We start from the raw sequence: 12,732 nt of genomic DNA on the forward strand, positions 1-12,732 counted from the left end.
ACATCAAAGTGCAAGTAGATAAATAGGTACCACTCTGGCGGGAAGGTAAACGGCATTTCCGTGCGCTGCTCTGGTTCGCCAGAAGCGGCTTAGTCATGCTGGCCACATGACCCGGAAGCTGTATGCCAGCTCCCTCGGCCAATAAAGCGAGATGAGCGCTGCAACCCCAGAGTCGGTCACGACTGGACCTAATGGTCAGGGGTCCCTTTACCTCAGATCAGGGCAACCACCACCAATGACCCAAACTAACATCCTTGCTCCTTGGGCATCCCTTGGCAGAGTAGAGAATGGACCCTTTAATACCGCTGCGCTGGATAAAAAACCCCAGTTAGCATAATTATTTATTCCAGGGTAAATAGTTCTCCTGCACATTCCCCGCAGCTCATTTTAATTGGCCGAACTGTTTAAGGCAGTTTCTATTTGAGAAAAACACCCGTGACTCACAACCAAACAAAAAAGTAGCAATGCAGCTCGATAAAATCGTGGATGGAACCATCAGCTCCTTTCCAGGCAGAAACTCAGCCCTTCTATCTAAAGAGCATCGGTCTTATTTCGCTCAGAAGGCTTGTAGCCACAATTAGTTCCTGGGTTCCCCCCCCCCTCCAGGAAAAGGAATCCTTGCAAAAGGAATCCTTGCAAAAGGAATCCGGGCAAAAGGAATCCTTGCTTCGAAGTGTGACTCACCCGTAACAGAAAGTTCCATAGGTTAGGTTATTTGCTGTCTGAAAGGAGTGTTGCCTTTGATCGCACGGGAGCCGGACTGGTGTTCCTCGCTCTGTTCCCTCGCTCTCTCCCTCTTTCATCTCAAGCAAAGCTGCAGGTGTAGCGAACACCTTGGCCAAGAGGAGCCATCTGGCAGGCGGCCAGCGGCGGTGGAGGGCAGCAGCCCGCAGCTGGTTTCAATCATCAGGGGCCGGGCCGGGAACTGCTTCGTGGGGTTTGGCAGGCAGAGCACTGAATGCACGCATGTTTGTGTTTCAGAGGAAGCCAAGCCCACAGCGGCGTCAGAGAAAGCGTAAGGGGTGTCCCACCCACCGCTGGACGTCAGCAGCTGGACAGGCAGCGGCTCGCGTCAGCAGGTCTTGGAAGAACACGCCAAGAGCCATATATAGGCCATGTGGGGAATCCCTTCTAAACCAGGAATCTTTCCCTTCCCCTCCCGAGTTGACCTCCTAAAAACGTCACTTTCTAGCCAAAGCTGGGGGAAAGCATTTGGGAGTCCCAGAATGGCTGGCTGGTGCCGGAATAAAAAAACACACAACAACAACCCTGATGCAATTGAGCAGGCTGGTGACTGTTTTAGCACAGTTATGAAAGAGCTTGTTTCGCCAGAACTGAAGGCCAAACGTTGCAGCGTTGCCCTGATCCACACACTCTTTTCAGCACCCCTCAAAAGTGCTGCTGGTCTCAAACTGACCAAACTCAAATCACATTAAAACTGAATTCCAAGTACCGTATTTTTTGCTCTACACCAGACCACAAGACGCACCTAGTTTTTGGAGGAGGAAAACAAGAAAAAAAAATATTCTGAATCTCAGAAGCCAGAACAGCAAGAGGGATCGCTGTGCAGTGAAAGCAGCAATCCCTCTTGCTGTTCTGGCTTCTGGGATAGCTACACAGCCTGCATTCGCTCCATAAGACACACACACACATTTCCCCTTACTTTTTAGGAGGGAAAAAGTGAGTCTTATAGAGCAAAAAATACGGTACATACATGCACAGTGAAGGCACACTCCCAGACCCTTTGATCCCAGACAATCCCACTTTTCCTTAGGACGTCCCTATTTTCACCAGAGGGCATGGAATTATGCAACCCCCAAGACAAGGAGATAAGGAACTGTGCAACCTTTAGAAGACATCTGAAGGCAGCCTTGCACAAGGAAGTTTGTTTAATGTTTTATTATGCTTTTATGTATGTTGGAAGACGCCCAGAGTGGCTGGGGCAACCCAGTCAGATGGGTGGGGTATAAATAATAAAATCATTATTATCATCATCGTTATTATCGTTATGCAACAGGACATCCCTATTTTCATCGGAGAAATGTTGATCATCATCAACAATCTGAAACAATGCTACTTGAGTCAGTTACCCAGGGGTGCCAAATCAATCACGAGGCCCCAATTCCTACTTGGAGTTGTGCAAGCGGAATTGTCATGCGCACAATGTCTCCCTTTGTTGAACAGAGCAGGGAGGCTGCTCTGCCGTATGCCAAGACCTTTCATTGCTATCTGCACCGAAACACCAAATGTAGGGCTGCCATACCTCTGGAATTTCTGGACATACATGGGAAAAGCTCAACAACTTTGCCAAAAAAAGATCTCAACAACTTTTGCACCCAGATTTTCACTTTTTGAAATATGGCAACCCTAACCAAATGAAAAGACAATGCTCCATCGCAACCCAGGAGGAGGTCAGGTACTATCAGACATTCAAGATGCATGGCAGGGGACCTCCTAAGTACCGTATTTTTTGCTCTATAAGACTCATTTTTCCCCTCCTAAAAAGTAAGGGGAAATGTGTGTGCGTCTTACGGAGCGAATGCAGGTTGCACAGCTATCCCAGAAGCCAGAACAGCAAGAGGGCTTGTGGTCTGGTGCGTCTTATAGAGCGAAAAATACGATAACTGAAGTTCCATTTTCATGACCTGCGGGCAAGGATCAAACACCAATTGGACTACAACCCCCATCATCACCAACCATGGGCCATCCTGGCTGGAGCTGATGGGAACTGGAGTTTAGCAACATCGATAAGCCTACAGACCTGCTATCCCTGGCCTACCAAGAGGAAGCATGCCACAGGAAGAGCCAGCCACAGAGTGGGCACTGGGGCAGCCAGATCAAGGTATTTTACACAAGTCCAATATTAAATTGTATGCCTTTAAATCGGCAAAAGCTATTTTGAAATTCGCTGCTTGTAAAGGTGGAAATCTGGTTAACCCAGCTCTGTGTAGAAAACAAAAACAATGGCCCAGATTTTATATGGTGCAGAGGTTTGGGGTACCTCAAAGGTCTCCGGTCTGGAACCCCCATAGAATTATTTTTTAAGAGTCCTTGTAGGTTTACCCAAAGGTTTATCTGCCATGGTCATGTTGGAAACTCGCATGTTGAGCATAGAGAGCCAAAGAGATAAAAGAATCCTCTGCTATTGGTTTAGAATTCAACAGGTGGACAACACTAGGCTACCCAAAAAATGCCTGATTGAGCTCTCGAATGGATTACCCCTTAAAAACTGGGTACATCACAGTGCCCAACTGATGGGCAAATGTGACTGAGATCACAAGTCACCCAAAGGGGTGTTTGCACATCTGACATCCAGGAAAGGGTTCCCTGCGGTGCAGTCGCAAAGGAGAAGCACACCACTAACAACACTTGCTCTGAGCCAAGTCACTATCCTATCCAGACAAAAGATGTGCTCTCTAGGCCTTCCTCAGTGCTTCAGCGAGTTTCAAAAGGTGAGAGGCGTTCGAGAGAGGAAAAGAAAGAGAAAGGGAGAAACACACAGAGACCCACACAGAGAGGAATCTCATAACTTTCTGAAGCCCATATCTAGGGCAGTGTGTACAGTGGTGCCTCGCAAGACTTCTGTGATTCTCTTCGTCTAGCGGTTTTTTCGTCTTGCGAAGCAAGCCCATTGAAGGATTAGCGGATTAGCGCTATTAGCGGCTTATCTGCTGATCAGATCAGCTGATAAGCGGCTTAGCGGCTTAGAAAAAGGGGGGGGGGAACCAGCAGGAACTCGCAAGACATTGTCATCTTGCGAAGCAAGCCCATAGGAGATTCGTTTTGCGAAGCACCTCCAAAACGGAAAACTCTTTCGTCTAGCGAGTTTTCCGTCTTGCGAGGCATTCGTCTTGCGGGGCACCACTGTACTTGCACCAAGTGGCAAGAGGCAGTATTTGGGTTACCGGTATTTATTTCTTAAACTTATGCCCCACCTTGGATAAAAATATCCAAGGCAGCTAGAAGTTAACCAGTTAACAAAGTGAGTTCAGACAGCATTTCCACAGGAAGGAGCTACACTAAATACTAAATGCCCACTGCCCAACACACACACACACACACACACACACACACGACCGTGCTCATACAATTTCTGGCTTAACTTCGCATCAGCAAGTACTAGGGGCTTGGTTTGTTTTTTAATAACTAAATTTATTCTATGAGAAAAACCACATTTCGTGCTTAGCCAGCGTGATTACAGATACGCAAACACATGCAGTCCATCTTAATTCTCAAGGAAATCTATATGACGGAGGGAAAAAATATAGCACGAAATGGTTTATCCTGCTGGGGACAACCACATTTTAAAAAAAAATATTTTTTTTGAAGCATTGTCAAGGTTTTGTTAGGCTGTCCATGTAGCAATCAGCACTGAGGCTCTAGCAAGAGGAAGAAGCAGCAGAAAAAAATACTTCATTTGCCAGCCAAGCAAATATTTCCCCCCCCCACACCCACCCACTGAAACATATACAATGATGTTCAAGGGCTTAAATCCTAAACATGAATGCTTTGGCATATATGCTACTGAACTCAGTGGGACCTACTTTCAAGTAAACATACTGAAGAGTATAGTGTTAGGTTCGCTCCTATGCAAATGTATTTGAGAGTGACCACTCCTCTGTGAAGCAGCACGTTCACCAATACAAAATCTGTAGTAGCCCAGGAAATTTCCATTATGCGAACAAAATTAGCATCTTCATTTCACTCCAAACACAAGTCTAGACACCCACACTACTATCCAGTGGAATAGTATGCAGGCCACTCCGACATATGTACCCAGCTCCAGAAGAGGGGTTGTGTTTTGTTCTGCCAAGGTGGGATACAGAGTGCCAGACTGCATGAAGGAGATCTACACTGCCTGAAAGCATCTCAATTTGCAATTCAGCTCACTTACTGGAATGGGGGGGATCCCCCCCCTTAATTGGAACAATCTTGTAGAAAGGCAAGACCAGAACTAGCCTGGCCTTTGCCAACTCCAAAGAGAAAGAAAAATGACACAAAAGTAGTCAGGTGGCCAGAACCCTTCTAATATCCCATATATTGTTATTCAAGTGAGAACGGTTGGGCTCTTAGCTGCCAACTTTTCCCTTTTCTTGCGAGGAATTCTATTCGGAATAAGGGAATTTCCCTTTAAAAAAGGGAAACGTTGGCAGCTATGGTTGGACTGCTCTACAATAATACCTGCTCACTGTAGGAAAGAATGGCAGCTTTATGCAGGAGATCTCTCAGTAGAACCCAGAGATATTAAAAACTATGATCAACTAAACCAGTCCTTATGAAGGTCTTCTAAAACGCCATTGCAGGTACCTAGGAGTAAACCCCACAGAAAACAGTGGGATTTACTTCTATGTAGCCAGGCATTGCTTTGCCTTCCCAGCAGGGCTGCCACCCATAGGTGTAGCCAGAATTTATGTTGCGGGGGGGGGCAGGATTTATGTTGGGGGAGCCGAACCAAGCTACCTGCGAGGCAATTGCTCAGTTAGTTAAGTATTTTATGTATCTACTTGATTTAGGGGAGGGGCAGCTGTCGTCCCCCCCCCGCCTCCCTAGATACGCCCATGGTGCCAACTTGAACAAAATATTGAGTGGGGGGCAGGTGAGCCCTGCCCCACATAATCGATCACAAGGGACTATTTTAATGTCAATGCCCATCAACTTTTTGGGGAGGTGGCCCCCTCAAATATTTTATTGCGGGGAGGGCCGAAGGGATCTCCTCCCCTAGGAGTTGGTTCCTATGCTTCCGAGAGAGAAAGGGAAATCGATCTTCCCCACCACCGACGCGCCTCTTCCCCACATCTCACCTGGCGGTCGCTGGCGGTCCTCCATTCGCACCCCTGCTTCCCTCGCTCTCCGCGCTCTTCCCCAGGCGGGCAGTCCGGTGCTGGGATCTGGCCGCGGCCTCCGGAGCCATGCCGAGCCCCCAGCCCGCCCCCCACCCACGCGATGGGTCCCTGACCCCCTTCTTCTTCTCCGCCGCCGCCTCCCGCCCCCTGCGCGCTCGCCCCGGCTGCTCGCTCTCCATCCGTGCGCCGCTTGACTTTCTGCAAACCCCGCCTCCCCGCCCCGGCTTGGAAGGAGCCTCCGTGACGTCAAGGCCGGGCTCCGTTGACGTCGTCGGAATCCCAGCCATCAATGGGGCTAAAAATAGACGCCTCCGAACCCGAAATACTACACGCCCAAGGACGCGCGAGGCTCCCCCGCACCGCGCGCCGAAGCAACGCGCGGCGTTGCTACGGAGCAGGGTGGGGCTGGCTGGGGCTGCCAGGGGAGGGGAGCAGCGCCGCGGCCTTTGTCCCCAGTGGGAAAAGAAGGGCAGGGAGCGCAGCCTTGCAACGCCGCCGGCCCGCCTGTGTGATAGGAATTTTATGGTCTTAGATATATGGTAATGTTCATAATGTATGGAAGTGAGAGAACATTTGGGGGTGGGAGTGGCAGGCTTTATGTTAGGGGGAGGCAGAACCGAGTTATCTGTGACGCAGCTGGTCAGTTACGTATTTTTATTTCTTTATTTACTTGATGGAGGGGGCAGCTGCCTCCTCTGCACCCCCCTGGCTCGCTTATGGCTGCAATGGATTGCTCTGAGGTCACTTCGGCACCAGATTATTTTTTTTTTTTAAAAAATCGTCCCTGTCCTGTATTTTTCATGAACAGAGGTGGCTACCCTACCGGGGCCTCACGGCATACTTGCACCAGTGCACTGATGTTGCAGGTGTTGTAAACAAAAATTGGCCTTTTCCCTTATGGGGTATCCAAGAGCCCATATGGAGTCCTTACATAGGTTCCCTATTGGTAGGAGAAGATAACAGAGGCCAACCAGAGAATATTGAGAAGCAAAGCAGCTAGTAAGCTTGATCTTTATTGAACTGTTGCAACAGGGTGCTCCCCTCACCCGCAGGAAAGGAGGAGGAACCCAGAAAAATGGCACACAAGGCCTTATAAAGACTCTTGAAATTGCCACCCTGTAGATCAAGACCAACCCCAGACATCATCATACATACATCACAGAAGGGGTGTAACCTAAGACCACCCCTCAGATACATCCTACCTACATCACAGAAAAGGCGGTCTAAAACAGAAATTTTGAATGTTGTTTTTCTCCTGTCATTGTTTATCGCCTGTCTGGCAGGTTACTTGTTTGGGTTGCCTAGGGAGCCTGGCCAGTCTTTTGTAATGATAAGTACTTAGTTCCTGGGCCAGGTCACAGGCTCACACCCTATTCAAACACAGACATACCCTTAAGACAGGATTTGTGAGGAAAGAGACAATGGAGAGGTTTCCCACTTTGACCTTCCAGAGAAAACATTTGCTCAGTTTAGGAATCAAAACGGTTCCAGGTTGGTCTTCCCGTGCTGATCTATGTACGTGCTTGGTTGGTACACTTATGAACATTTGTTGTTGTTGTTTAGTCGTTTAGTCGTGTCCGACTCTTCGTGACCCCATGGACCAGAGCACGCCAGGCACTCCTGTCTTCCACTGCCTCCCACAGTTCGGTCAAACTCATGTTAGTAGCTTCGAGAACACTGTCCAACCATCTTGTCCTCTGTCGTCCCCTTCTCGTTGTGCCCTCCATCTTTCCCAACACTAGGGTCTTTTCCAGGGAGTCTTCTCTTCTCATGAGGTGGCCAAAGTATTGGAGCCTCAGCTTCAGGATCTGTCCTTCCAGTGAGCACTCACGGCTGATTTCCTTCAGAATGGAGAGGTTTGATCTTCTTGCAGTCCATGGGACTCTCAAGAGTCTCCTCCAGCACCATAATTCAAAAGCATCCATTCTTCGGCGATCAGCCTTCTTTATGGTCCAGCTCTCACTTCCATACATCACTACTGGGAAAACCATAACTTTTACTATACGGACCTTTGTTGGCAAGGTGATGTCTCTGCTTTTTAAGATGCTGTCCAGGTTTGTCCCACCCCCAAATAAATTCTGGCTATGCCCATAATTGCAGCCTAACAAAATGGCCCCTCTGGAATTTGTCACACAAACATACACATGAATTTATAAATCTGTCTGTCCTTGGCTACCCAGAGCTTAAATACATGACCTTTCAGACACGCATTTGGAGAGGATCTCTAACTTGGCAGACAGACACACAGACTTGTTTTTGTAAAACAAAACTATCAATACAGGACGCAGCCTTTTGCATTGAAATAGGAGACAATCACAGGTGGCAACGCTACGCGCGGGGGCAAAGCAAGCACTCCAGTTTATGGGAGGGGGGGAAAGCTCAACCCCAAAAACAAAGCCCCCCCCCGTTTAGCTACCGTCACGCCTCCTCCTTGTTGCACTTTTAAAAAACCAGGAGCCGTCATCAAATGTATGGGGGCGAAATGAGCTCTTGGCAATTTGGCACTGGACAAAAATCCCTTCCTGAATTTCTCAGGGCGGTTTTTAATAGAAAGCGGGGGCAGCCCCCACTCGACGCTGGCTTGCCGATGAACGTGTGTAGGAGGAGGACGCGGATCGCACTGCGCGGCCGCAGCCCTCCTCCGCCGGAAGCGCGCGCGCTTGGGGGAGCGGAGCAGCGGAGAGCCGGGTGGGATTTGCTTCGGAGCGAGTGCGCAATGGAAACTAGTAGGGAGGTTGCGCCCGGCGGCAGCCCGGTCCTGACTCTGTGTACCTGGAAGTCAGGTTCTCCCCCCCCCCAAATTGAGTGCAACGGGGCTTCCTCGTGAGTAAGTACGCCTAAGGTTGGATTTAGCCCTGTAGAACTTTACTGGACCCGACGGTTTCATAGTAAATGTAGTAGGAGCTTGTTGCAAGGCGGTCGTCCAAATGGCTCTTCCTTGGGAGTAGAGTTTATCAAACTGGGGAACTGGGGCAGAAACTTTACTATCGAGTAAAATATACAGAAGAGGAACGGCTTGTTGGGTGGGACAGTTAAGGTGAGAGTGGGATGTGGTCTTTGCTTAGGGGTTCCCTGGAACTATCTGAAGAAGTGTGCATGCACACGAAAGCTCATACCAATAACGAACTTAGTTGGTCTCTAAGCTGCTACTGGAAGGAATTGTATTATTTTGTTCCTGAAATGAAAGTTATTCCCCTCCCTTTTTTTATCCCTTTCCCTCCCACTCCTTTTGGGCAGCCGCCAAACAGAAGAGAAAGGTCAGCAGCCACCTTGTAGCCCCGCCTTTCCAATGTCGTGAGTTTCCGCCTTTGCAACGATTTCCCGAATCCTGGCTCGCCTCCAAATGTCTGACCGGTTCCGGTTTTGTAAAGATGCCATTGTCGCGCATGGGGCTAACGCGGTTCACGTGCTGCCCTGCGAAAGGCGACTATCCAGGGCGCTCATTTCAATGATGTGTCTCTTCCGTTTTCAGTCCCTCATTAAAAACCACCCATTCACTTAAGAGAAGGGGGGGGGGGAGCCCAAATGTCTCATTGAACAGGCGCATGTGTAGCTAGCTACAGTGGTACCTCGGGATGCGAACGGGATCTGTTCCGGAGCCCCGTTCGCATCCTGAACACAACGCAAGACGCGACGGCGCATCTGTGCATGCGTGGGCCGCGTTTTGCCGCTGACGTTCATGCATGTGACGCCATTTTGAGCGTATGTGCATGCGCGAGCGGCGAAACCCGGAAGTAACGCTCTCCGTTACTTCCAGGTGGCTGTGGAGCGCAACTCGAATGCACTCAACCCAAAGCACATTCAACCTGAGGTATGACTGTAGTGTCATTTTTCTAAAAAAAGAGGTGCTGGAACTCACCGTAAACTTTTCCTTGTTCTCTTAGAATGGCAATGGCGCCCACTTGAGAGGTGCTGCAACTGAGCTCCAGTGAGCTCTGACTGAAAAAGGGTCTCACATATACAGTGGTACCTTGGTTATCAAACAGAATGCGTTCCGGGAGTCCGTTCGACTCCTAGAACCGTGTGAAAAACAAAGCACAGCTTCCGATTGGCTGCAGGAGCGTCTTGCAGCCAATCGGAAGCCGCGCCGGATGTTTGGCTTCCAAAAATCATTCGGAAACTGGAACACTCACTTCCGGGTTTCGACTGTTCGGGAGCCAATTTTTTCGGGAGCCAAGGCATTCCGCTTCCAAGGTATGACTGTGCATGTGTACAGTGGAAACTTGTGTTACGTACCATCTTCCTTGCGAACGCCACAGGTTGTGAGCTCCGCTAACCCGGAAATAGATGCTCCCGGTTGTGAACTTTGCCCCGGGATGTGAGTGGAAGTCGCGCGCCTCATGTTACGAGCGGTTTCGGCTTCAGTACGGACCTCCAGAACGAATTAAGTTCATAACCAGAGGTATAAGTTTTGTGCTCTGGCAGCACATATACTAAAAATATACTATATATCCACACACATATGCAGTGGTACCTCGGGTTACATACGCTTCAGGTTACATACGCTTCAGGCTACAGACTCCGCTAACCCAGAAATAGTGCTTTAGGTTAAGAACTTTGCTTCAGGATGAGAATAGAAATCGTGCTCCGGTGGTGCGGCGGCAGCGGGAGGCCCCATTAACCAAAGCGGTGCTTCAGGTTAAGAACAGACCTCCGGAACGAATTAAGTACTTAACCCGAGGTACCACTGTAATGAACTCCCCCAGAAACGGACAATAAGGGAAAACTAAGACAAGCTGTTCAAAGGATATTAAGCAGTTCACCCATAATCCCCCAGCCTCACTCAGCAGGAAGCAATAAAACAGGCTGAGATTGCAAGTACTGTTAGGTAGATTTTTCTTAATACTGGAAGAGGCCTTTGCTGAATAGGGCAGACCTTTGAGTAAACATTACAAAAGTGTCTTATCCGATAGGGAGCTTTCTGAGGATCGCCTTTTTCATCCCACTTTCAGCTAAGTGCCGAAGAGAAGCGGCTCAGCGGTGCTGAAGGACGCCAGCGTAGAAGCAGTCTTAACTCCAGGTAAGTGTGCAGCCACATGCAGAGCTTATTGAAACTCGCTTCTTGGGATGGCACTGTACAATTTCGCTCCTGAAAATGCCCCCAGGACGGGGGGGGGGGGCAGATTGCCTCTTGGGACATGCCTGCCTGGTGCTTGTCTGGTTTGTTTTCACAAGTCACATTTTAAGCCGTTCTCTGTCCCTCTCGGATATGAAAAGGGATTTGCAAAGGCTAGTTTCACACGTGGCATTTACGTCATAGTGCCAAACTAACTAGAAGCAAAACTGGTTTTATTTTTGAGTAAGCAAGCTTTTCTAATGGGAGATTCCGGGCACTTTACCTAGGGTCCATGTTTACTTTTGGAATGTGGCACAGCGGAGACTCTGGTGTCTTTAGGATATATGGTTTATTTACACATATATAGAACCTGAGTCCACGATAGAGGGGTTCACAGCATCAACACCCTGAAAGGGTCTTGTTTCTCCTATAGCTGCAGCCTTGGATTCAAACAGAAATCAAGCATGGCTCTGCCTCTCTGTCTTCTTCCGGCTTGCGGCTTTACATCTGGCCCACATCACTGCCAACTCCCAACCTAGGCTTTGTCCTTCTAACTCTGACGTCTAGCACAGAGCCCCCTCTCCTTTGTTCTCTTAATGGCCCATCACCCAGGCGATCACCTTGACACAGGAAGCTAAAAAGGTAAAGGTAAAGGGACCCCTGACTGTTAAGTCCAGTTGTGACCGACTCTGGGGTTGCAGCGCTCATCTCGCTTTATTGGCCGAGGGAGCCGGCGCACAGCTTCCAGGTCATGTGGCCAGCATGACTAAGCCGCTTCTGGCGAACCAGAGCAGCACACGGAAACGCCGCTTACCTTCCCCCCGGAGCAGTACCTATTTATCTACTTGCACTTTGACGTGCTTTCGAACTGCTAGGTTGGCAGGAGCAGGGACCGAGCAACGGGAGCTCACCCCGTCGTGGGCATTCAAACCGCCAACCTTCTGATTGGCAAGTCCTAGGCTCTGTGGTTTAACCCACAGTGCCACCCGCGTCCCACGAAGCTAGCCTGGCTTATATTTTAACACTTGCCGGTTCCAGGGTTTAGATGGATCTTGCGTGCAGCCTACTTTCTCCCTGCCCCCCCCCCCACAACTCATAACAATATAATCAGCAGTGGCCTGTTGCCCCTTGGGACTGGTAGGGCGGAAGGCGGGGAGGCTAACAGTAGGTGGTGCCAGAGCTAATGGCAGGCAGATCCAAATCATGCTAGTTTTGCCCCCCCCTCCTCCCTGCTGAGCTCTGCACTCCACTGTTCGAAATCCGTGTGACATGGGAGCTGGTTGCAGGTTTTTTGCGGTGGCACCACACTCCCTAAAGTGCAATGAGTGGTTCAGATCTCTGGCTTCTTCCAGGGATGCAGCCCACAAGGCCCTTTGTTGTTGTTGTTTAGTCGTTTAGTCGTGTCCCCATGGACCAGAGCACGCCAGGCACTCCTGTCTTCCACTGCCTCCCGCAGTTTGGTCAAACTCATGCTGGTAGCTTCGAGAACACTGTCCAACCATCTCATCCTCTGTCGTCCCCTTCTCCTTGTGCCCTCCATCTTTCCCAACATCAGGGTCTTTTCCAGGGAGTCTTCTCTTCTCACGAGGTGGCCAAAGTATTGGAGTCTCAGCTTCAGGATCTGTCCTTCCAGGCCTTATTTCCTTCAGAATGGAGAGGTTTGATCTTCTTGCAGTCCATGGGACTCTCAAGAGTCTCCTCCCTTTACACTTTCGCTTTGTAATTTAGCTTCTGCGAGAGGTCCGCTCTTTGTTGGCTGAGGATGTTCTCACACGTGGTGTTAGAAACACCTCCTGGCACACAAAAAAAGCACGTGTGCTGGATTGTGAACAT

General features: G+C 49.5%; 1 protein-coding gene and 1 long non-coding RNA gene across 4 annotated transcripts in view; one reads left to right on the forward strand and one right to left on the reverse strand.

The window, feature by feature from the left end:
- The window catches only part of NR4A1 (nuclear receptor subfamily 4 group A member 1), a 42,051-nt gene extending 36,100 nt beyond the window's left edge, over positions 1-5,951 (reverse strand). Inside the window, exon 1 of one of the 2 annotated variants that reach the window (XM_082212551.1) lies at positions 5,802-5,951. In XM_082212551.1, coding sequence (XP_082068677.1) covers positions 5,802-5,826 — 25 coding nt within the window. In that variant the 5' untranslated portion in view covers positions 5,827-5,951. Of the gene's footprint in view, positions 1-684; positions 885-5,801 lie in introns of those variants that run through there. The other variant, XM_082212552.1, reaches the window with a different exon arrangement.
- Positions 5,952-8,455: 2,504 nt separating this feature from the next.
- The window catches only part of LOC309526688, a 76,424-nt gene continuing 72,147 nt past the window's right edge, over positions 8,456-12,732 (forward strand). For both annotated transcript variants that reach the window (XR_014216839.1, XR_014216840.1), the window contains exons 1-2: positions 8,456-8,670; positions 10,796-10,863. This is a non-coding gene — a long non-coding RNA (uncharacterized lncRNA). The remainder of the gene's footprint in view (positions 8,671-10,795; positions 10,864-12,732) is intronic.

The sequence above is a fragment of the Podarcis vaucheri genome (genome assembly GCF_965113315.1).
Source record: "Podarcis vaucheri genome assembly, chromosome: 2".
Lineage (NCBI taxonomy): Eukaryota > Metazoa > Chordata > Lepidosauria > Squamata > Lacertidae > Podarcis > Podarcis vaucheri.